The sequence below is a fragment of the Gigantopelta aegis genome, chromosome 4 (genome assembly GCF_016097555.1).
Source record: "Gigantopelta aegis isolate Gae_Host chromosome 4, Gae_host_genome, whole genome shotgun sequence".
NCBI classification, from domain to species: Eukaryota; Metazoa; Mollusca; class Gastropoda; order Neomphalida; family Peltospiridae; genus Gigantopelta; species Gigantopelta aegis.
Window position 1 is genome coordinate 12,330,257 of NC_054702.1, and position 26,627 is coordinate 12,356,883.

A 26,627-nucleotide genomic window follows, 5' to 3' on the forward strand; every position below is an offset into this window, starting at 1 on the left:
TACTTCACAGGAAATGCACATATTTCACAGAAACTATATAATATTTCATAGGATACACATATTATTTTATATAAAACATGTCATTTGACAGAATACAAATATTTTACAGGATGCAGAATACAAATAGTTCACAGGATGCACATTTTATCACAAGATTACACACTATTTCACAGGATACACATTACTTCACAGGATATATTCCATCAGTCTTCTAAGTTAATGAAACACAAGTGTGAAAATTCTCTATAGAGCTTGTCTTCTTATGACCTCTATTTCTTTATAAACTGTGAGCCAAGCCTCTGTTGCTTGACTGCCTTTGATGTCATCTGGGAAGTCTGTGATGTCTTCCATAACAGATTTCTCAACAGAATCCAAATCATATAGAGGACTGTCAATGTTACCATGCATTATGTCCCGTAAACTGAAATATTGAAAAAACAATAATAATAAAAAATAATAATAACAATGATAAGCATGATCCAATTTCGAACAGTTGTTGCTTGTTTTTGTTTAACATCACTATAGCACACTGACTAATTAATCATTGGGTAATTGTGCCATCACATCTTGAACTATTGGTCACATTTCTTTTTTAATATAAATTTATAAATAGTGGTTATAATAAAATTATTAGGTTATAATTCTTCATAGGCACAGCATAAATTCAGCATAAATTATACCGGTACATTTTTTTTTTATCATTATGTAAGTCTGACACGATATTCCCTTTTTAGGCACCATCCAAACCAAACCTGTTTATCAGATCTCCAGAACCACATACTGTGTGAAAATGTTAAATTGTACATACATATTTGTTGCAATTACTATGGACATGCAGACTGAATGACAGATGGTAATGACTTTACCTACAGCTTTACATTGGCAACTAAGCTACATACAGTAACATAATTTGTAAAAAAATATTATCTTGTACATTACCGAGTCACATATTATACTAATTATATTTAGAATCACAAGGTTAAACCCTAAGAACTTTTTACAATCTGCATATATAAAATACTTAAGGAATACATATGACATATAGGTCACATCGGTCCGATTTCATTTAAATTGTTATTTAGATATCATTAAACAGTATTGTGATCCACATACAGCCACATACTAGTCGTATGTAATGAATGTACCTCATATCTTTCTGGTCTCTAGTATCTTCATCGTAATGAGCTTGTGGCTGTGCAATCCTCAGCAGAATGCAATCAAAGATCTCCTGGAGGACAAATTCCAGCTTGTTCAGTATTTGATGTCGGCAGAACCAAACTAGACTGTTTGTTTGAGTATCAGACAGCTTCTTCTTCATATCTGGACCCAAGTTGTCAAAAGCATCCTTAAACACAAAAATATTTCTTGATCTGGTTTTTTTTCTTACATACATACAAAATGGATCTCCAATTATCAGAAACAGATTGAATTTTTTTTTAATCAAATATAGATTTTAGTAGGATAAACTAATCAAGCAAAATATACCGCTTGACATGAACCATGGTACAGTTTTGTGTATTGTGATCTGTACACTTATTAGTAGGATAAACTAATCAAGCAAAATATACCGCTTGACATGAACCATGGTACAGTTTTGTGTATTGTGATCTGTACACTTATTATTTCCTTATTTGACAGGAAACAGGCAAACAAACAAAACACCAGCATTTTATTAATTAGTGATGACACGAAATGGTAGTCGGCAATGCTTTCTATCCTAGGAGATGTTAATGAAATTGTTACAGTATGAGGAATCTCTGTCACTGAAATAAGTTTTTTCACGATTTCTGTCTGGACAAAAAGGGGGGAAAATTCTCTGATAATTAAAGGTAAGAGAGTAGTTGTTAACAATGTGGTTTAGACATTAGAGCCAGTCAAGGTCAGATTCATCCAATCAATGATGATGTTCTTAATCGTTTATTCTAAACACGTGCCAGCTCAAGCTGTCAAAGGTCACAATGGTGTCAACTATTATTAATTTTCTGGAAACGGTACTGAATACTCATACTTTATATGCATACCTTTTATTTCTTTTAATACCATATTTATTCTATTATATTAAATGTACACAATTTGATGTGATCAAACTTTTTTTTTTCTTTTATGTTTTTATGTTTATCATTCCACATTCATGATTCAAGATAAAAACATATTTTCTTTTACACTATTTGACAAATATCATGTTTCAAATGTTATAGTTTATACATACATCTATATTATTAAATTTGTTTATTATTCCTTTCTCTTTTTTCCTTTTTCTCCACTCTCCCTTTCCCTGACTGGGTAGTGATGATGTCAGGTGTGACAGATTGACACTTTTATTTCCACCCACTGTTGGTACCATCACAACGTATATTCAGTACAGCTGTGGACATTGTATAGCACAAGTAGCCCAGTGATAAAGCGTATAATTGATGTGTGGTCAGTCTGGGATCGATAACCATCGGTGGGCTATTTCTCACTCCAGCCAGTGCACCACGACTGGTATATCAAAAGCCGTGGTATGTGTTCTCCTGTCTGTGGGATGGTGCATATAAAAGATCCTTTGCTGCTAATTGAAATAGAGTAGCCCATGAAGTGGTGACTGTGGGTTTCCTCTCTCAATATCTGTGTGGTCCTTAACCATATGTCCTATGCCATATAACCGTAAATAAAATGTGTTGAGTGCGTCGTTAAATAAAACATTTCCTTCCTTGTATAGCACAGAGGGCAGCACTGAATCCTGAAGTAATAGATATGCTTATTTTCTTGAAGAAAAATATGGACTAAATAATTTAGCATGACGAACCGAAACCAATAAAGTTTATTAAAAAGAACTAGACTCAGTGGTGTAGTGGTTATGCCATTGGACTTGAGGCTGGTAGGTACTGGGTTCGTATCCCACCTGAGCCAATGAGGAATTTTTCATGCCAGTACCGGCTCCATCCCAGAGTGAATGCACTGCTAGACTCAATGGGGAGGTGTATAGGCAACATACACAGTTTCACCCACTTCATGGATGCAATTATGGGTGCGTGTTCAGAGTGTATGACCCCAAATAGGGGACGATTACCCGGCATGCACTGTACACCGGCCTCTGGTGATAAAGAGATAGCTAAACATACAGCAAGCATGGAGCACAGCCTTGCAAAGTAGTCCCATACCGAAATGGAAATACTGCGGCTTCACTATTCATCTCATCATCGTCCATGTTTGTAATTTTGTAATGTCCAAAAAAAGAAGAAAAAAGGTCTTTGTCTCTGTGTTAAATGTTTGAGGCGTTTTATCTTTAAAAAAGGAAAACAAAATATTAAAAAGTTGATTCCTTCTGTTTTCATAGAAAACCCTTATAAATATTGAATTGAAATAATATCAACTATATTTCAATACATAATTATTGCAATAGGGTTTATTGTATTGCAATATATCATTTCAAAATTAATGAGCAGATGACATTCTTCAGGGGTCCAGAGCGAAGTTCACACAATCAGTAGCAAGTGTGTCTACCTTGAGCATTGATACAGGCCTGGCACCGTCGTCTCATTTAGGCCACTAAACGCTGGAGAAAGAGATGGTACGGACTGTGAGGGTTGCTGGTTGAAACCTGTTTTGCAGATACGTGTTTCGGATCCATGTGTCTTGGCGAGGGGTTGTCACGGGGTGGTCGGCCACTACGGGGATGGTCGTTTAGTTGATATCGTTGCCATAAGTGCCATATGGTGTTTCTGTGGACGTTGAATTGATGTGCGACATCACGCTGTGAGGTCCCAGATTCAAGCATCCATACGACTCGCCATCTGTCATTTTCACTGAGGCTTTGCATGATGAAATTGCATCAAACAGTTCACTAATGGTGTTTTTCTGACTTCTGGACTTCTGAAGGCTGCACAGAGTGGCAATGATTTGCGACTGAATGTCTGGCCTTTTATGGTGAACACTGGACAGCATTTCTCCCGAATATTCCACGTTTCTTGCACAAAGCATGTAATCGCTGCAACAACTGATTGGTTGCATTTCTTTGAGCTGTTTCATGCACATTTTCTCTGGTTTACATCCATGTCACAATAACTTTTGCCTTTGAGTATATATATGACTTTGTTCATTATTATATGGGCGAGTATTTCTAGGGATTTTGTTTACATATTGACCAATGTTGCACATAAAAACAGAACATTAATGTTATTTCCAAAACAATTTTCCTTTTCTTTTTGTCAGTAATGTGTAATATAATGGTAAAAGAGCTGTAATAGCAGATATTATTCTACAATGCCTTCAAGATGTCAGTGTCACATTAAAATAAACATAAAGTATATTATATTCACACAATGTATTGTTGATACACAAACCTGGTTATGTACTGCAAGAACTTGAGATTTTTCCAAGTTCAGAAAAAGCCACAGACTCTGAACATGCTTAAATTTGCACACTTGTCGAGCCTGAAAGAAAGATAATCATATTTATTATATGTTATTGGTAAGCAAGATGAAAATACAAAATAATTCTCAGACAAAGAAAACATGATATTTTAATGAAGTAATTTAATATTTTAATACGAAAACCTGTATTTCTGTAAAATAACATAAGCTTTAGAAGCAGTAGATGTAGTCAGAATATGCATTGCTCACCCTCTTCCTTCTCCCATGAATGGAAATTAATACAGTCTGTTGCTGATGAACAAAGTCTTAAAATCACAACTGTGAAGCATTTCTCATATTAATATCACTAAATACATTATATACTGAAACACAATGAAAATGCAAAAACAACTTTTCATTGCAAATAACGACAAACTATTAATGAATTGATGGATAATGTAATATGACATTAATGACTGTTATTCATGAGATACATTCACATGGAAACATGTAATCGAGTTGCATTCGTAATCGAAAAGTTCAACCCCCCCCCCCCCATATCAAGGTCAGTATCTGGTGTGTCCACCATTGGCCCGTGAGCATGTGTGAAGACGACGGGGGAAAGGATTGATACAAACATCTCAAATAAGCCACAGAAATGTTCCTCCACTCCTCCTGCAATGCCTGTGCAAGCTCAGCGATGTTACGCGGTGGTGGCTGGCGGTGACGTACATGACGTCCTAACTCATCCCACATGTGTTCAATTGGGTTCAAATCCGGTGAAACGGTGGGCCAGTTCATAACGGTGATACCGGCTTGTTGCAGGAATGCCTGGGTAATTCTTGCAATATGTGGACAGGCATTGTCTTGTTGAAACAGAAGGGGACCTCCTGGTCTTCGGTGACAGCGCAAAAGTGGCTGGAGAACTGGTCTTAGAATAACATCAACATAACGCTGGGCTGTAAGGGCATCGTGGACAATGATGAGATCACTCCTGAAATCACAGTTGATTGCCCCCCATACCATCAGACAACCATCGCCAAACTGATCACGTTCCCTCACACATCCGTCAGCGTACCGTTCATGGAGTCTCCTGTACACACGTGCTCTTTCATCGGCAAAGGAGACAGAGAAAGGGGACTCATCTGAGAAAACAATGCTCCGGTAAAAGGCTGGTGGATGATTACCATTCTGGAGAGCAAACTGTAGTCTCGCAACACGATGTCGCGGTATCATGATGTTACCGTTGTACAGACGTCTGCATCTGAGTCCATCCGTTCTGAGTTGACGGATGACTGTCATCAGATGGATAGGCCTTCCATGACGTCCTATCGTGTTGCTTGCTGTCATCGTCGCAGTTCTGAACCGATCACGGAGGTGGTGTAGTCGAATTTGCTGATCTTGGCGTGGGGTCGTAACGGGACGTTGACCAGGCTGAGGTCGATCACGGACACTCCCGGTCTGTTGGTGACGTTCAACAAGTCGTCCAATAGTTGATGGATGGACTTTGAAGGTCCTAGCAACTTGGCTTTGTGAAGTCCCCACTTGAACCATGCCCAACACTCGCTCCCTCTGTTCTTCTCTGAGTTGTGACATTCTTAATGTGACGAGGAATATGACACCATTACATGACTTGTGTCCACATACTGGCATTTTACGTGCATTGCATGCAGCATGATTGAGCATGTAGTGAACGCATTTCACACCATTTTGTGTGTTTCTGCTATTGTATGTGTAACGAGAACAAAACCAGGATTAAAACCCAGACAAAAGTACCAATCAATGGCTTCCTCTCATAAATTGTTATTTTAAGTCCAATAAATATATTTTTCATTAATCACAACAAAATATTGAAAAATATCTGTTTTGCGTTTTCAATGTGTCAGTATATATATATATATTAAATACCTTCTGACTTGCAATAGTTTGCTTCATTTTAAGCACGTCAGTCATAAATTGTTGTAGAGACTGTGACCCATCATCTCCAAGAGACTTGAGGAAACACACAGCAATGTCAAGGTTGTCTATTGAATCACAGATATCTGGGAGACTGGCGCGAAGTTCTGCACTGACCTGAAGCCGAACAGTTGGACTCAGGGCTTCCTAAAAAAGAACAAAGCAAAGAGACTCAATCATGAGTGGATGTTGGAGACAGGGAGATTCCATGTTAAAAGATACAACTGTTTGCATGAACCACAGTTATTCCAACTAAAAAAATGGAACGAGTCTTGGTGCATTTCTGACAAAACAGTCTTATCTCGAGGACTTGGATTTCCTCCCTATTTTCAATAGATATTAGTGTATGATTATTTTTCTTCCAACCTAACAACATGTATGTTTGATTTCAAACAAAATAATCAAAACATTGGATCAGTAATGTAACTGAAACCACAACACTGCTGACTACACACTCTTGCAAAATAATGCTGTTGGGTCACAGATGTTTTTTGTTAGTTACTTTTTAAAACTACAGGTATTTAAATCATTTACATATATATCAGTGACACCTTTGAGTGAGATTCAGTGTAAGTGGCATCTATGCATATATACATACATATATAACTATAACCTCTCTTGCCTACTAACTCACAATCTACTTACTAGCTAGCTAATAAGTTATGGTGGTGTCTGTAACTTACATTGTGGGCTACAAAGATTAAACTTGTGTGGTGGCAGTAACAGGGTTTGAATTCGACGACAGCACTATGGCAATTGCTGTCATGCGCCCTACGTTTGCCGTAAAGCCCTCCCAATTTCACCCCTACCAACGGTAATGTATTACCGTGCCTTTCATCCCCTCTTGCCGTCAGTGCCCTTCAATAAATCAGATTGAAGTTGGTCTTGAATGTTATTGAAAAACTACCTTTATTTATGTTATCCTGAAAAAGTACTTTAATTTCACCATTAAATATATTGAAAGTTATAGTTTTGATTGTGTAAAGTTATGGTTTCGGAAATGCTGACATTTTATGAGTAATACCGATTAAAGAGATTGCGAAATATTAGAACAATCGGAAACTCTCGATGCAGAACCAAAATGTTCTGAATTAGGTGTGCGAGTTGAATTTACTACAGATAACTGCTAATGCCACTCATGACAATGTGCATGCATTGTTTTATTTACAAAACCGAAACTGTAAACATTTACTTGCTGTTTTCAAACCACACAGCCTTGTTCGAGAGATGGACAAAGCAGTCACGAATAACTTCAATAAGTCCAGATGTGGCATATTTTGATAAAAAAGTGACATTAAATCAGCAAAAAATATTGACATGATTGTGAAATCTTTGTTGCAGACGACTTTGTAAAAAAGTCTTGCTTATGATATGATTCTTCGTACATGATCAAACCGGTGGCATGTCATGTATTATAGCAAATGTAAACTACAATGTAATATCCATGAATTTTATAAAACCTTTGTTGGCATATAATAACAATAAATCATTGCCATTTGCATCTAGACATTAACAAAACAGGGCTGAAAAGAAAGAAAACGGAAATCAAAACAATGTGTCTGATGTATGTACATGTATGTTATTAATAAATGCAGGGCTCACGCAACTGGGCGAAGTGAGCCCAAACTTCGCTGACTAGCCTGACTTCGTCGTGCCAGTCACCTTAAGGTGAAATCTGTGTCACCTTTTTAAAAATCACTTGCAATGTACACAGTCGCAGGTGAATGGTGAGGAACTTGAGGAACATCTATTCATAGATAATAATTAAGCGTGAAGTGTCTGAGTGCTAGAAGAGAGACTGTCGCCACAAACTCATGTGACAGGCTCACAGACGGTCTAGCTCAGACAACACCCGTGTCTGGCACTAATAGTAGGCCTAAATGTGCTACTGACTGTTGAAGCATATTGTCAGGCGAATGTGCTGGAAATTGTACAAGGGTGGGGATCTAGACTATGGCGAGTGAATATTTTTAGAGTTTGGGTCATGCTCCACCAGAAAATACATTAAACAAAATATTCGTTTGGAGCAGCAGACCTCCACGTGAAAAAAAAAACGGGGAGTAGATAACTAGTTTTACAACTAGTTTTACATAGACTTTGTCATAATGAATAAATTCAACATATAAAACAGACGTCGAAATAATAAAATAATACAGGCAAACCTGTCCTAGTGGATTTTTAATTTATATGCACTCATAATAAGCGGTGACCTGTCCTACACACCCAGTGGCCATTTAAACTGGATCCCCAAGTCGCTAAAGTGCCTGTGTTAAGTGGCCACTGTACATAAATTCTATAAAAAAAAACCCATTTATTTTGTTTATTTTAAACAACAGTGACAAGGTGCAGCAGATAAGCAATTTTCACACCTTTACGGATACTAGTAGCCATTCAGTGTGACAACTTCACAGTGTATCAATTAAGAAACTGTGACTGTGGAACTCATTTAATTGTCTCTGGTTAATCTACGGTTGACCGTTGTAGATTAATTTACTAGGACAATACTCTACTTGGAGTAGTTATTAAATGAAATGAGAACACAAACTTGCGAGAGAATGAATTCCAAATGGTTAAATTAGTGCTTTTCAATTACATTTCATTATTTCTAAAGAAGGCAACATGTGGAAAGGTGATTTTAAAAAAACCTACAGAGCACATATCCATCAATTAGCCGTACAGACAGTAAAATTAATTTTTTTTAAATTGTGAAAGTTGCACCTGTATTAAGATTCTTTTTTGCGATTTAAAAAAAAAAAAAAATTAAGTATCCCTGTGAATAAAAACTTTGCCCTCTCTAAAGTTTGAGAGAGAAGTGACTTTGCTCTATGATTTTGACTTCGCGTGAGACCTGAAATGTATATATTATTGTGTATTTAGGCCCATGTTACGAGAAAACAATAATACAAAATAAATACCTGTATGCAGTGAACCATTTGGCACAAAGAAAATAGTTTCCGGTTCCAGCAAATTTGTTTCAGTCAATTTTATTTTATTACCAGTAATGTATTTTTTTTTTTTTTTTTTTTTTTTTTTCCTCCATGTCCTATAAAGATCTTCTTAATTTACCGTTGTGCACCAAGTGTGTCCTTAAAACTGCCATGATGCCCTCCTGATCCCATGCCCCTCTAAGGCAATAATTGCAGTGCCCATCTGACAACATAACTCAATCCCAGCAGAAACCTATGAAGGGGTACTTAATTAAAACTTATTAGTTTGCTTTCAGTTCCATAAAGATTTATTTTCATGCATGCAATCAATTCATTTGCTTAAATCTTAAAAATATACAGTGTCATTAACTTGTAACTAAACCTAACCTGCTTGACTTTGTTGCGTAGTGTTTCAAACACAACAGCACTGCCTGTGTCTGCACGGTACAACATGGTTTCCAGCTGAAATAAAATCACAAATGTAATATTAGAATACAGAAGAGAAAAGCACATTTGAAAAGAGAAAAAAAACCCAAAAGATTTATATTATAGATCTAGATCATACTGTGTCTTTCCATGTAAAATCTATGAAAGGTAAAAAGGTTACAAATCGCAATTACTTAAGTAATTACTAACTGGACATTCCCTGGACATATTTTCAAAAGCCTCCAATTTCAGCAAATAAGTGACTATATCTGTCATTCTGAAGTTTTAATAAATAAAGCCACACAACATGTCTAGGACCTTACAAGAAACTAATGCATATCGAAATAAAATATTCATTAAATTTATGGTTTGCAGTGTACTTACAGGAATAATTCCACTTTGCTGGTGCACTTTTGATTTAGCTTGCAACAACCTTTCTTTAAGCTGATGTTCAAAACCATCAAAGTCATACTCCACTTTAGTTCCCTCACCAAGCTTGAAAGAATAGTTGCAGTTGGCGAGCACCAATGGCAACAGGTCTTTGTCTGGATGGTAACAAACAAGATGATTTGCCTTCAGGTCTTTTACTTGAACCTCAGGAACACCACTGTACAACGAAACAAATATAAACATAAAACTTTAAAATTTCTCACTGCTATGTTTTGCTCACAAAGTTAAAACAATTTTTTCTTCTTCAAAAATTTATATCTTTTCCAACCTTTATTTTAGCTGATTATGAGATGTATGCAAAATAGTGTTCTGATGAAATAATCTCTTAACATATTGTTTACCAAAAGATAAAACAGAGTCACATGGCAATACTAATGCTAGCCAACTGTAGGCCTAATTAAGACCTGTTTTAAAAATGTTTTGAGTAGAGATATGAACACCAATATCCATAAATTCAATTATGTATCAACATATCGATATACAAGTGATAAAAGATGTAGCTACTCGAAAAAGTACTTTTCAGAACAAATCATATTTATATAATCACAACTATCCTTTGACTCTGCATTGTTCAGAGATAAGATTTTGATCACAGAATACAGTTTTGTCATTCAGATTAAACTGTTGTTTGCCATATAGTCAAATACAGGTATGTGCTGGAGGAGGGTTTTGGGAGTCAACCCCCACCCACTCACGCAAATATTCTTTTTTACAATATATTTTCCAGAGAAACATGATTCAACCCCTCTAAAGTTCACTCGTGACAGTCTAGACCCCTTGCAAACATGAAATATCCACTAAAATGTTAACTTTGGGAAATATAATTCTGCCAAAAAGTTAATTGAAAAATTGGATGACAATTGCAATCTACTGCTGGTATTGTCTGGCTCAGTGATTGTCTGCACATTAAAGTTTGTTCTATTTAACAACACCACTAGAGCACATTGATTTATTAATCATCGACTATATAGATGTCAAACATTTGGTAAGTCTGACATACAGTCTTAGAGAGGAAAGGCGCCACATTTGTTTCATTAGTCGCAAGGGATCCTTTATATGCACCATCCCATAGACAGGATAGCACATACCACGGCCTTTGATGTACCAGTCATGGTGCACTGGCTGGTGTGAGGAATAGCCTAATGGGCCCACCCATGGGAATCAATCCCAGACAGAGCTGCCCCTTGTCTGAACATCTGCTTGAACATTGTTATGGTCTTTTTGAAGATGATGGAGCCAACATTACTTTGGACAATCAGACATTTTTACATTTTTTGTGAATTCTACAAAACAAAGTTGTCAGTTGGCTGAAGTGTAACAAAACAAAATAGGCTTCTTTAAATTATCTTAATTTTTATAAAATAATTTAATCTAAAATGTCAGACCTATAATTCACCAAGCTGCTAAATAACATCCTGCAAAATAATAAACACTTCATCAAATCACCAACAACATGCATAATGCAGTACATCTATATACATAAATTTGAAAACCTCTACTAATTCTTCAACAACAGATCCCAGTCCTCAAAATCAAAGGTCAAAGAACAAAATTAACCTTTGTTTGGTAATTACACAGTAGCAATCTAGAAACTCATTGTGTTTTCTGAGAAGGAACTCCAAGAGAATGTAAGAACAGAGTCCTGGACCAATCATCGATGGTAACAGGATGGCAAGCTGAGAGTCAGGTGTTATCTTTACATTCCTGAATTCCTGTGGAAGTCTGACTAGTCCACCATGCAGACTCCAACATCCTGCAAAACAATAAATACTTCATCAACTCCCTAATAAATACAATATCCTGCAAAATAACACTTCATCAACTCATTAATAAGTATAACATTGGAAAATAAGAAACATTTGATCAAATCACTAATAAACATAATATCCTGCAAAATAACAAACACTGCATCAAATCACTAATAAATACAACACTGGAAAATAACAAACACTTAAATCAAATAACTAATAAGTACAACAGTAGAAAATAACAAACACTTCACCAAATCACTAATCAATAGAATATTCATCAACATAATGCACGGGCATAGAAAGGTGCCAAAAAGTGTGGGGTGTGTGTGTGTGTGTGTGTGTGTGTGTGTGTGTGTGTACATAAATACATGTATAAATATATATAAAACATCGCTCCTGCTTGTTTTAAAACTGACATGGGTGAAACAGCCCATTGGCAGCAAGTTTGAAGCCCCACTATGGCAATTTGTTTTTTTAATGTAGCAAATAAACATGATAGGTTATTTTGCTGTAAGAAATCTTTTTCAAATATACATAATTGTGTATACATTTTGGTGTATACATTTTGCCATCACTGGGATGCTTTACTGGAATGGCAGTCATTTTTATCCCATGGCACAAGTGTGCCATCGGTGACACTCCTGACACACGACAATTTGTATCGCAATGATAGTAATTGCTGTCGGCAAGCTGTAATTCATTGTGCAACTTTGAATTCTCTTTGATCCAAGAATTTTTTTTTTTTTTTTAGATCTTACCATAATCCAAAAGTTTTTCTTTGACACATTCCCAAGCCGCAGTAAAGTCATCAAAAAGTTCTTGCATGTTGAAGCTGTGACCTGAAAACAAGTATTTATATAAAAACAAATAATATCTTCCCAAAGGGGATTTGAACCAAGAACTCTTTGCGTTAGTCCTTTAATTAACTGGTTATAATTTATCCTTATCTGAAGAATGCATAACTGCTCCTATTTTGGTAAGGAATTTAACCATTAACTCAACCTGCACTATGGAGATTTCAATTTACAGAGATAACAGAGAAAACACCAATTCTTATACCTTAGTTCTCCCCCCAAAAAAGAAGAAGTTTAAAGTTTGTTTTATTTAATGACGTCACTAGAGCACATTGATTTTTTTTATCTTATCATCAACATATGGTCATTCTGACAGTTTTTAGAGGAAACCTGCTGTTGCCACATAGACTACTCTTTTATGACAGGCAGCAAGGGATCTTTTATTTGCATTTCCCACAGGCAGGATAGCACAAACCATGGCCTTTGTTGAACCAGCTATGGATCACTGGTCGGTGCAAGTGGTTTACACCTACCCATTGAGCCTTGTGGAGCACTCACTCAGGGTTTGGAGTCGGTATCTGGATTAAAAATCCCATGCCTTGACTGGGATCTGAACCCAGTACCTACCAGCCTGTAGACTGATGGCCTAACCACGACACCACCGAGGCCGGTGCTCCCAAACAAAGCACATCATTTACCAGTATGTTAAGTGCTAGACAATTCTTTCTCCCTTTTTCTCTAACTTTAATTCTAGATATTGAAGAAAGTGAGCAGGGTGAGCTTATTCTTCCTAACTTATCTTTCATTAGTTTTACATATGTAAAATGATGGAGGACCACAGTAATAGTTTGATATAATTAAACATTTATTTGTTAAAATGTATTTATTCATTTTACATTTGACAAATGGACATTTTACTTGACTGCCATTTTATCATTTTCTCTTTTTTGAAATATATAACAATATTCTTATATTAACCACCCTTGTTTTTCAGATATTGTGAATTCAAAGTAATCACATGTCTTGCAATCAAATGATTCTGAATTTTAATACAGAAAGAGGTTGCAATTGCTTTTCATTATTATGTGATTTTCAAGAAACTTATTAAAACATAGCTTTATTGTACAAATATAAGATTACTTTTTGAAGCCAGCCGACTTGTAATTATTGTAAACCAAAGAATTGCTATGCATTTAGATGCCATTTTGATCAACGTGTCATAATGCAATCTACAGCAAATGATAAAATGAATAATTTAATAAAAAATATTTAGTAAAAGGGTAATTCTCACACAAACGTAAATCTATTACTCAATTTGTGTATTTGTTTAGTATACATAATTTCATGAACTACCGGTACCTTTTGGCTTTTTAAACAGATGAGAAAACAAGAGTTGATTTTTAGTGCTTAACACAGGCAACATGGTAATACATTTTTAATCTGACAAAGTGTTCAGTATTTAAAGACTGTTTAAAGTAAGTCATACTTTCAGTTCTGATAACATCTTTAATGGTCATTCTGTAACCCTCAACTCTATCGAGTCGGCGTCGGTATCTCAACATCAAGTGGCGCTGAAGAGTCAGAATACTTGGTATGTACTGCATAGCCTGAAGATAATAGTTCTGAAAAAAAAAAATCCCAAAAACCTGTAAGTTCTAAGACTGGGAAATGTAAAATTGCAATCTGTTCTCCATCTTGTATTCTTATCTAGAAAAATATGAGAAGATAGAAGTAATATATGATGTAAGCTAGCTGTTGGATACTAGAAACCACAATGATAAATATTTGGTCATAAATTAACAAAACTGTGAATTAGCCCTGCACAGCATGGAAGGAATACAGCATGTACTGAGAGTAAGATTTTCTTAACAACAGTCCTGATATAATAATGTTAAAATTTGAAATGTTCTACCCTTAATTGTTGCACTTCTGAACATGAAACACAAAGTAATTTGTTTTGGTATGATCTTTGCATTACTTTGTAATCCAGTGAAATGACTATAACCAAACTACATCCCAAACATTAACATTGTATAGTCAATTGTTTATACATATAAAAAAAATTGAAATTCTTCAAGTTTTAATGATTAACACTGACTACACCTGATACTCATTTATGGCAGCATCATATAAACTAATGAACGGTTACAAATGTCTGTACTTTCACCTCTGACTGAAACAGTCTCAAGACCAGATTGCAATCTTTTTTCTTGGCATTTTCCATCTGAAGCTGGAATTCTCTCAGAAAATGATCCAGGGTGATGCGTGAGCGGTAACGCCAGACATCGGGAATGTTGTGAAGATTTTCTATTGATTCAACATCCGTTGTTTCAACTTCATAGAGGATGTTCAGCAGTTTGTCTTGTCCTTTGATACAAACATTTAATAAACAAAACAACAATGAAGTTTAACAATCATTTAATTGGTTGTCGAGGGATGTATGTTTTTCATGCAGTCCATGAAATGTATTTGAATAATAAAAAAGTAGAATGTCACATTTAATTACTTAATTTTATTCATAAAATATATATGAAATATATTGAAAAGAATAAACAGTTAAAAAACATTAATATTTTATTTCTGATAAACACTCAATGCATTTTCAACAAACATTGTCTTAAATGTTTGCTTGAAGAGCTTGAAAATATTTGTATATCTAAATTGCAATATGGAAATTTTGCCAGTAACCATGACATATAACTATACATTTAACCTATCTAAAAAGAAAAAGGTGATAACATAATTCTGATTTACTCTAAAGCTTAATTATAACCAATGTGTATTCTGTTATGATTATATTTCGAAAATCTAAATTACAAACAGTTATGACAATCAAATTCGTATCTGTACAGAAGGTAGAGTCAAAATTATATTTGTGCATGATTATTACTTCTCCAATAAATCAATGTCAGGAGGACAACCACTTAATTAAATAAACTGAACTCTAAATTAAAAAGTATCTTTGGCTATCAGTGGCATTAGAGAATCTTAGATTTCTGTGAGAACATTATATTAAAAACAACTTTTTTATCCTCAAAAATGTTCTTCAAAATTAAAAATATTTGAAACATCACTACTGCAATTAAAATGTATCAAACATACCAAATCTTATTGTCCTTAATAATTTTATCATTCAGCATTTGCAGCAAGTTGTCTAGATCCTGAAAAATAACATTACAGATGAAACCTTTTTAAATGTGAATGACTGTGTACTCTATAATCCCTTCTTCATCAATCATCACAATATTACAGATTACTCTTATCTACTGCTAGTACTAGATGTTGGTGTCAATCAATTTTATTTAAACTTTTACACTGGTAATGCTCATAATACAAATTGCAAGAACTGCAGTTGTACGTACATCACTGGTTGGAGCAGAAATCCCCAGTGTGTTCACTAAAGGGGTGGGGAATCAATCCTACAACCTCTACTCTACTGATTGTTTAAAAATTGCATACCTGGAGAATATATAAATACATCGTATACACTGATACTAATATCCAAAACAAGAAAATGTATTTAATATGTAGTTTTAATAGAGCTCTTTAGTTACTTTTCAATTTTGTCAGTAATAGATAAATGATTAATTCTAAAAACCATATTAGATATCCATGTGTCAAGTCTAACAAATTTTAAATTAAAACTGTATGACACATACTGTGGGATTTGTAAAGTAACTTTTTATTATAATACATTTTATGAAATTTGTAATCTTTGTTGCATTTTGGAGACTTGCCCCGATTGTAATAACTTCTTTTAGAACTAATGAAAATTGTCTATGTCAGTTTTTTTATTGAAAGTTTTGATATTTGATACAAATTCAAAAATATCTCTGTATTAGTTTTTCAACACATGAGCCTTAGGGAGACTTATACTAAGTTTCAGAAGTATCTACAAAATCCAGATGACCAGAAACACACTTAAATACAATGTTAAATTTCAGTTTTCAAAATGTTTAAAATTTATTTAATATCACACATTCAAAGAGCTCCTCTCTATTACTTTGTGAAGTCTGCCCCAGAGAATAGATAATTGATTAAATTTTAAAGAACATATTTGATATTAAAACTGGGAGGAGATAAACTTTAAATTTTCAAACTGTATTTCTCTTTAAACTGTTTAGATTTCAAATAACTTCAAAAGTAAATACATTCCAAAAAATTTATCTATCTAGTTTGTGCACTGACCCTGAGACTTTTCTGCTACGTTGCAGAAACTATCAAATCAAACTAATGAAAAGATAGCCTTTTAAGTTTTTAATGTTAAATTTCTATTTAAGTTTTGAAATTTGATACAAATTAACAAAATATATCTCTGTATTAGTTTGTGAAAAATGCCCTGGAGAATCATAGTACCAAGTTTTATAACTATCCTATCATAACTCTAAGAGAAGATACTTTCAAATTTAATTTAGTTTTTTAATATTAAAAAAATTAGATTTTTCAAAATATCTATTAGTTTGTGGAGGGTGCCACAGAGAATTATTGTACCAAGTTTCAGAACCATTCAATAAAAGTTGTAGGAGAAGATATACTTTAAAGGAAAAGTTAATGGACGGACACATGGACAAACAGACGGGCAGACAGACAGATGCTGGACATATCAATATTAGAAAAGCTCTGCTGATGAACATCATAGTGGAGCATAAAAAGGCTGTATTAGTCAGAAGCATCTTGCAATGGCTGAAAACTGAGGAAAATATACATTTATAATTTTATAAATTGATACTCTATAACAAGTAAAACAGAAGAAATATGTGTAAACAATTTAAAGTTAATGCAGAGTTTAAAGTTAACCATATGATATGAAGAGCCAACTTTCTGATTGTGTTACCTGTAGGCATGGAGAAATAAATGTGCTGGAAAAATGTTCTTCCCAGTCTTCTCTTTCCTCTTTTGTTGACAGAGTCACTGGATTCTCTGGAGTAGCAACTCCTAATTTGATTAACAAATATAAACAAAACATGAAAGCACTGCACATTACTATATAAATATAAATAAGAGTTCCAAATTATGCAGGTATAACTGTTACAAGTTGCACACAAATGACAGATATTTAAAAAAACATAATATCCAAAACATTAGTAAATCACTAAGTATACAAAACATGAAGTATTGTGTTATTTTTTAAAACTTACCTTGAGTTTCGTCAGATATTTGGTGAAAGATGAAATGAAGTATCAGAAAAATGTCATCCACACTCTTTCCCAGACCTCTATGAAGTTGTTCTATATCTTTCTGAATATGGTCCCAGAAAAACTGACACACATTTTGTACAGTTGGCTGCACCATGAATGAAACAGCCTGTCAGAACAACATAATTTGTTAGGAGACAATCCAGCCAACGGAGAGATACATTTCTAGCAGGGTTTCCTTTCATCAGTTGTAAACAGTTGAAATACATGTATATCCTCACCAAATTACTGTTTAATGGATTACGTCAAACAGATTGACCTACTCAAGATAAGATATTAATTTTGAGTTTTGATGTCAAACTAAAAGACCATTAAGAAACAAATTTCCACACTGTAAACCATCTCAAGCCAAAAAACACTATTTTAAGCCAAAAAAAGTATTAGACAGAAATACAAATCATTTGAAAATTAAAAACTAATATATTGGACAGGGTTACTTCATGTACCTGAGGGTTGATATCACAACCGAGGAGTAGAGCTGCATGAGTAATAGTCATATGGATATAAATTTTGTGAGTCATTCCTGTTACTGTAAAATTACATTTATTAATCAAGAATCAGTGAGAACTTTAAGTTTGCAGTATAAATATTAAATCGTTTAACACTAACTTGTAGGTTGATATCACAGCCAAGGAGTAGAGCTGCATGTGTAAGCAGTCTGAGTAAGGCACAAGCTTGACCACTCAGTTTACGTTCTGATGGTGAGATGTTTGGTCTCTGGTTAGCATCACCCAAAATATGACCAGTCTTTGTTTGATCAATTCTGAAAAAAACACCCATGAAATTAATTTCAGGTATAAAGACATTTCCCTACATTTTATAGTTATAAATCAATTTAAGAACCATCACAATTTACTAAGGTTGGAGGGGATTGATATCAGCTGTAAGCTTTTAACACAACCAAAAATCTTGATAAAAGTATTCCTTATAAAATCAACATATTTGGTGTATGCTTTAAAGTGGGGGAGGGGTTATCAAAAAACTAATATTCATCAACAATTATTTTTTAATTTCATTAAAGGGACAGACCCTAGTTTTTAAACACTACAACATATGTTTCACAACTAGAGCCATTTATAATCACTGAAATCAAACATTACTTATATTTTATTGTTTAGATTATCCATTTTCGTAGAACCGAAGTGTTTCTGGTCATCCTGGTGTTTGTAGTACCACAAAAATTGCAATTTTCATATTTTGAAAAATGCACAAGCATCTGAAAAGTAGCGGTTTATTGATTCGAGTTGTAGTCTATTTTTAAGGATATTTCCTGTTTTAACTAACAGACTCTTCTTTCACTTTATTGTAACTTTATCCAAATGATCGAGTTACAGATTTGTAAATTAATTACACTTAGTGTCCATTGTTTACAGGTTAAAACTAGGGTCTGCACTTTTAACTATTTCTCTCCTAGGAGAGTGGAATTCCTCCAAAGGACAAGCACCTGGTAATGGATTATGGAAGCAATCACGACTTTACATAATTTCCTTTCAACTGCCCTGTACAAAGATACGATTTTGATAATGGAAAATGGTTTTGTTGTTCAGATTTAGAATGTAATATTACACCAACTAACCAAATGGCTGTTTTCATGAATTTAGTTCGCATAACCAACACATCAACATAATGACAGTTCACATGAAATATTGCGCCCTGGATATCGATCGAAAGCAACAAATCCATGTCACAACTCATCCTGCATGGTCAAAACCCTGGGCACTTATATTGTTTAATTGTTAATTATCATCCTACTGGCTAAGCATTTTTTTCTGCTTAAATGTTACTCTTTATTTTCGGTTAATCTACATATTAAAAAATACATAGTGGCTATTTTATGTGGGGGGTTTTCAAATATGATTTTTATGTCAACGAGTGATGTGTTAAAATCATATTTTCAAGAATTGCAAAGCAGTGGGTGAAAATATGATTTTTACACAATTTTCATTAAAAAAAAAAAACTACAATGAAATGGTCTATTTATTATATACATCTTTTTTAATTTTTGACAATATCTTTTACTTTTTGTTAATATCTCTTGCTTATCCTATTGAAAATATGTAACTCCATTTCTTATGGTAGAACTTTAGCAGAAAATGTATTTGACAATATATTTTTAAAAAGAAATACTAGTATGAATAAAAATTACCTTCATTTAAAGTGACAGACCATAGTTTTTAAACACTATAAGGCATATTTTTCAATATTAGAGCCCTTATTGATAACTAAAATCATACTTTACTTATATATTTTATTGTTTAGATTATCTATTTCCACACATCTGAAGCGTTTCTGGTCATCCTGGTATTTTTAATATAAAAAAATGCATTTTTCTTATTTTAAAAAATGCACATATTTTACTGTTTCAATCTTACCGACACTTCTTTCATAAAACATGAATCAAACTTGATGTTAAACCTTTACTTACACCTAACAACAGGACACTGATTCAGCATTATTTGTCACCATTATTTGGCTTCGTACTCAATCACTTTTAGATACTTTACAATCATTGCACTTCATATCAATTTTATTTTTTAAATACAATCAGATGCACTGGTAATCATCAAACTAAAAAAACAATGAAGAGACACTGGCCTCAATAATTAGATAATAATAATTTACAAGGGAAATAATTGAATCATGAACTTGTTCACAAAAATATAAATAGATGATATCAGCATTAAACTTTTGATGTACATAAAAAGCAGTGGTTAGTCATTTTAACATAGGATGTAAAACTGTTAAATTTATGTGTTTTTTTGATAATAGGATACTTTGTAGTAAATAAAATAAACTAATTAATTATTTAATTAATAAGAAATAGGACACTATAAACAATGTGGTACTGAACATTTGTTTTCATCCTGGTTTATTTAATTTATAAAAAACAAAAACAAAACAAAAACAAAACTGGCCCCTTGTCTGGGAAAAACAGGCCACCCCATGCTAAACTCATAATGAGTTATCTTGGCCCATGGGTTTATTTCAGATCAGTATCCTGATTAATACAGTGTCCTTCCTATCATTCACTTTCACCAAACTATAAAACTAATAAAGTAAATGATATATGTAAATACATAAAACAGTTTTTTTAATCAATGTGTTTTGACCAGTAGGAATTGTAACAGAGAAAGGTTTTGACAAGTGTGTGTGTGTGATTACCAATGCCAACTCTTACCCTGAATCTTGAACATTTCCCTCAAATGCTTTGTGACTAACTCCCCCTATCTTTGAACCACATTCATTGCACCTGCCTTCCGTGTATGGCCTACCACACTGAAATAAACATATACAATGTACATGCATATTAACAACACTGATTACTAATATGTTGAAATATCAAATAATTTTATTATTTAACCATTTACAATAGATTGTGTACATTATTTTTCTTCAATATTCTTTTGCTGCAATTACTAATCTATTAAGTCACATACAAATGCATTAGTTCACCAGTAACACGGACATTTTAATGTAACTGTGTATCCCCCCCAAAAAAATAGTGACATACACGTATGTTACAGTATAGGTTGTATGAAGTCAGTTGACAATGAAAACTTACCATAGCTGTGATTGTATTCTACATAACGATATGACATAAGATAGAGAGGTGATATTTTAGCTTGAAAGAAAAAATACACACATCGTTCAGAGAATATTTTGTTTGACAACTTGACTCAAATGCAAAAGAAATGCAACAAATATTTTCTGTTATTTTTACAATTATTTGATTAAGATAATAAAATTAACTACTTAGTGATACAGATCAAGCTCTCTTTTACACAATTTCATTTTGTTAATCAACAGTTATCATTGTAATATCATCTAACAAAAAAACAAAACAATTATTAACTCTTTCATACTGCTGAAAACATTGTTGCATTTCTTTTGCTTTTCAGTTTTTATTTATACTGATATTCAGGTGAATAAATGAACTTTTCACCAACAATGGTTATACACAATGGCTTATAACCACAATGCCAAGAATGAATGAATGAATGGATGAATGTTTAATGACACACTGGCCAGCAAAAACAGAAAAGAAATCGGCTACTGTAAAAATGTGAATGAACTGATGATCAAAATTAATTATGAACAGTTTAAAGCGCTGTGCAAAGTATAAATATCACAAGTATATTAAAATTTTGAGAAAACAAGTATCACAGGTAAGTGTATTAAATTTTAAAAATAAAAGTCAACATGTTGTAAGAATTTCAAAATAAGTTGAAGGTGGGATCAAAATAATTTCATCACATTTTGTCTTCCAAATAGATCTTTCCTCATAGGTTCAAATTAGAAAATTTGTTTCTAATTTGATCCCTGATACCAATATGACTGGGTACCCAACAGAATACAATATCTTTATTAGCAATAGATAAAAAGACACACTTTTATATCAGCATCTCAATTAAAGGGACACGCCCTAGTTACGGCTAGTTGTTAACCATTACAGCGTTGTTTTTCGCTATTAAACCCATTTTTTCACAAATAAAATTGCACTTTACTTACATTTTATTATTTAGAATACACATTTCCATTCACCTGAAGTGCTTTTTGGTAATCCTGATGTTTGTAAAACCACAAAATGCATTTTTTGTATTTCTTAAAAAGCAGCGCACACTCGAGAAAAAACCGTTAAGCAAGCGAGGTCCAATCTATTTTTAGAGGGAATCTTCCTGTGTAAACGTCACAGATGTTGGTATACCACGTGACTGTTATCATTTTGGTTCGGTCTGTTTTGTCGTGCACGGTTCGCGCACTCAACATCCGATTTGTTGTCGTTTGCTTGTTGTTCATTTGTGAGATTTTTCTTCACAGTTCGTGAACATTTTCAGTAACAATAAAGTTCAGACAAGTAAGTGTCTCAATACAAAACGTTACAAACCCTTAAAACCAATAATTTTGCTAAGTCTTACGATATCTGGAGACGGGATACAACCAGGACAGAACAGTTGGAACATGTCCAGGAGAGGTGAAAGGAACGCACCCCAAGTTTGTGCGCACTCTGTGAAATTTGTTGTGACGTAGGCATTGTTGTGCTTCGAGCAACATCTACCGGTGACATCAGAATACTAACTTTCAAAATTATTTCAAGCAATTGGGACATGGGGATTCCCATGGTATTTATCGATATAAAACCTGCTTTTTCACTCCATTTGATAAAAACGTGATCTAAGTGTGTTACAGGTTTGTAGATTAACCAAATTATAATTTATTGTCGCTGGATGGAACTAGGGCGTGCGGCTTTAAGGGATGCTCCAGCTTCATATTTTTTAAAGCTTGGAGACATGAATGAGTCAGTAAATATAATATATTTGGATTTTATAGAATCCATAATTTGTTCTAGGGCTTCACTGATTGCCCACGTTTTAACAACAAAATGGATGCTGAATCAGGTAGTCTCATAGAGATTATTGCATCTGATTAAAACAAGTAGCACACGCCCAAGAAGGCCAATAACAAAATCAGTGCTGGCTTCAGTTTTTTAATTTTTAGACTTACTAAATATATAAAATAATACATTAAAAATATATATTTTAAATAAAACTCGAACATGTCTACTGTTCTACCAAAAATAAAATCTTGGAATACTTGAAATTAAATGGTTTTGGGGATACTAGAGTTTTATGTGATACTGTTTCTATACATACCTCAGTAATTACATATGGATGACCGTTGGGACAGCCTGAAACAGAGGATTACAATCAGTATTCTACAAATGTAGATTGTTGGCTATTAATATAGAAACATAAACGTAAGTAGATTGTTGGCTATTAATATAGAAACATGAACGTAAGTAGATTGTTGGCTATTAATATAGAAACATGAACGTAAGTAGATTGTTGGCTATTAATATAGAAACATAAACGTAAGTAGATTGTTGGCTATTAATATAGAAACATAAACGTAAGTAGATTGTTGGCTATTAATATAGAAACATAAACGTAAGTAGATTGTTGGCTATTAATATACAGGTAGAAACATAAACATAAGTAGATTGTTAGCTATTAATATAGAAACATAAACGTAAGTAGATTGTTAGCTATTAATTCCTTCAGAAACATATATAAACTTATAAACATGAGGAGACAAGAAATACAGTAGATGTTTTGGCATGTTGCAGGCAAAGACGAAATTGGTTTTAAATGTATGTTACACTAAATAATCTCATAGTTATGTTTAAAAAAACTCAACAAAACAATTAGATGTTTTCATACAGTTTCTTATTATCTGACATGTCGGGCTCCAAAAATTGTGAGAACAAGACAAGAATTTTTTCTGCCCAACACTCATGGATATATCTACTTTAATTAATAGGTAACCCATTTTTCATCTGCATTTAGAGCATATACATGGTTGTAACATGTTACACAAAATGAAATGGATGTTTTTTACTAAATAAATGGTTTATACAAATTTTAAATTCTCAGAAACCAGCATACAATTCAACAAAATTATTAATTTCAGTTGGGTTTTTTCTACAGTCTCGTATGCAAATCTGTGAAGAATGAATTCCTCCAATTTAAAAGTTTAAGTCTCCACCGTATCCCCTTTACTGTACATCACTTTTCTTCCTATAGTTTTCTTCATTATATTTACATCTTGGGTGCTAAATAAAATGTACACCATCTTTATGAAGACAAAATTACATTATAATTCATTGGCTAGCATAAGCGTACAAGACGAGGCAGGCGGTGCATAAACCTCAAATTCAAGCAAAAATTATACAGATCTTCGGGCAAAATGTGCTAACCTGAGACCTTTTTACCATGTATTTCCAACATTCTACCCTCAAAATTAGTTTTATTTCATGTAAAAATGTGTAGTGATTCGTTTGTAACCCTATATAGCTGTTTTATAGTAAATGCTAATATGAATAAATGTTGTTATCCAAATTCTGGTATTTTATTTAATTCAGGAAAAGCCAGCCTGCACATACCCCTACAAATATGGGAGCCTATATACATGTATATATACACGCCTATGTCGGCTAGTGATTAGTTGCTGATGTGGTTGTTGCAGCTGAGGAAGAGAAATGACAGAAAAGCAGAACAATGTTATCCCATGTTTGTGGATCACTTAAAAAAATCTGTAGTGCTGACATTGATCAACAAACTTTATAACTGCATTTAAACAATATCCACACAGTGAGTCATAAATTAACTCAATGTAACCTATAGATTTTGGTCTTCTCTTTTTATGTTACCTGTTTATAGGTTATGATCAATTTGTCATACATGAAACATTGTAAAAACAAAACACATTTTTACAGACTCTGGTAGAAATAACTTCAGAATGTTTAAAAGATATTGGAGAATGTGTGCTATATTTGCCAATCTCATGGACTATCAACAGAATATAGCCTCTCCTGAATGAGGGTGAGGAACAGCATATGCAAGTGTTTAAACTGTGAATAAATGCAGTAATTTCTTGTTGATTACTTAACAGTGCATTTTTGGGGCAGTTCTCTTTACACTGCATATCGTTACTCCATGCATGATTTACAAGATTCAAATTACATACAGATTCAATGTCTCACCTATCACAATCAAATTTCCCATCAGGAATTGGTGAAAAAATGCAAGTACAGTGAAAGCTCCCAAGACGGGACCCTCTCAAAACAGGAATTATCTCAAAACTGGACGTTTTCTAAAGTCCTGTGAATTACACATCTTTTAACACTAAAGTTTACCTCCCTAAACCGAAAACCTCTCCAAACTGAACACCAGATGAATAATTCAGTCCAAAACTCTTTATTTAGTGCAATTTGTACCTCTGAAAATCGGATGACCAGACCATTGTCAATCATGAGCCACTAATTGTTTCGTTTATTGTCATTTCACCGTCTTCGGTTGGATTACCTGACTGCAAACACAGCCGGTGCAATTATATACACATGCTCAGGGTAGCCACTAGATGTGTAATCATCATTACATATTACTGTGTATGGTTGGCAAATAACAATTAATCAATTAAAGATCAAGTGACAGCTTTGATATCCATAACAAATATATTTATAGTTTGCTTCAAGGATCGACAAAACAACAATCAATTTAATCCACAGTCTTTCTATTGTTTGAATCTGAATTTGTTTTTTAAACTGTTATTTAGCAAACTAAAGAGTAGGCAAAAGCAATGTTGCCTTTTTGGTGTCGAAAAGATGTCAGTAGAATTTCATTGCCATATCTATTTCCATTATGGAACGTCCAGCTAATCTTCGCTGTATTGAACTATCACTCGATCATAAAATTAAAATCATTAAAAGTTTTTAAAATGGGCCTATATAACGTTAATATAACTTAGGTCAAAGGTTCTTTTTTGCATTTTTAACAGTTTGATTAATCTTCAATACATATATAAAGCTGAATGTGAATAGGACACTGGCGGAAACAAACAATAAAGTACAACAAAAGGATTTGGATCAATGCAAACCCCTTAAAACCGGACACCTCTAAATACTGGACAAAATTCTTGGTCCAATGCATGTCCAGTTTCGAAACGTTTCACAGTATTTTGAAAAAAATGGTGAATTATATTTAGTTTTTCACAGCGGCAAAAATTAAATACTTACGATACACCACCACTTGTGCATTTCTATCCTCCTTTACTACACTTTCCAATATAATTGCCTTCATCTTTTTAGTGTCATCTTGTGGCATTGTTGGCAGGAGTGTATCCTGAAATAATAATAATTAAAAAAATCTTTAGAAAAAACCCCTTTAATTATGTAAGATAAAAAATCAATGTGCTCTAGTGGCATCGTTAAATAAAACAAACTTTACTTTAATTATGT

General features: G+C 33.6%; 1 protein-coding gene across 1 annotated transcript in view; it reads right to left on the reverse strand.

Annotated features, from left to right (window-relative positions):
* Positions 1 to 6: 6 nt before the first annotated feature.
* LOC121369683 (E3 ubiquitin-protein ligase rnf213-alpha-like) overlaps positions 7 to 26,627 on the reverse strand; it is a 136,238-nt gene continuing 109,617 nt past the window's right edge. The window contains exons 54-71 of the mRNA XM_041494734.1: positions 26,406 to 26,511; positions 23,485 to 23,519; positions 21,012 to 21,109; positions 18,443 to 18,596; positions 17,777 to 17,942; positions 17,473 to 17,573; positions 15,737 to 15,799; positions 15,352 to 15,355; positions 14,806 to 15,005; positions 14,125 to 14,260; positions 12,603 to 12,683; positions 11,651 to 11,846; positions 10,028 to 10,250; positions 9,605 to 9,679; positions 6,243 to 6,437; positions 4,326 to 4,415; positions 1,146 to 1,345; positions 7 to 421 (exon numbers count right to left, since the gene is read on the reverse strand). Coding sequence (XP_041350668.1) covers positions 244 to 421; positions 1,146 to 1,345; positions 4,326 to 4,415; positions 6,243 to 6,437; positions 9,605 to 9,679; positions 10,028 to 10,250; positions 11,651 to 11,846; positions 12,603 to 12,683; positions 14,125 to 14,260; positions 14,806 to 15,005; positions 15,352 to 15,355; positions 15,737 to 15,799; positions 17,473 to 17,573; positions 17,777 to 17,942; positions 18,443 to 18,596; positions 21,012 to 21,109; positions 23,485 to 23,519; positions 26,406 to 26,511 — 2,301 coding nt within the window. The 3' untranslated portion in view covers positions 7 to 243. The remainder of the gene's footprint in view (positions 422 to 1,145; positions 1,346 to 4,325; positions 4,416 to 6,242; positions 6,438 to 9,604; positions 9,680 to 10,027; positions 10,251 to 11,650; positions 11,847 to 12,602; positions 12,684 to 14,124; positions 14,261 to 14,805; positions 15,006 to 15,351; positions 15,356 to 15,736; positions 15,800 to 17,472; positions 17,574 to 17,776; positions 17,943 to 18,442; positions 18,597 to 21,011; positions 21,110 to 23,484; positions 23,520 to 26,405; positions 26,512 to 26,627) is intronic.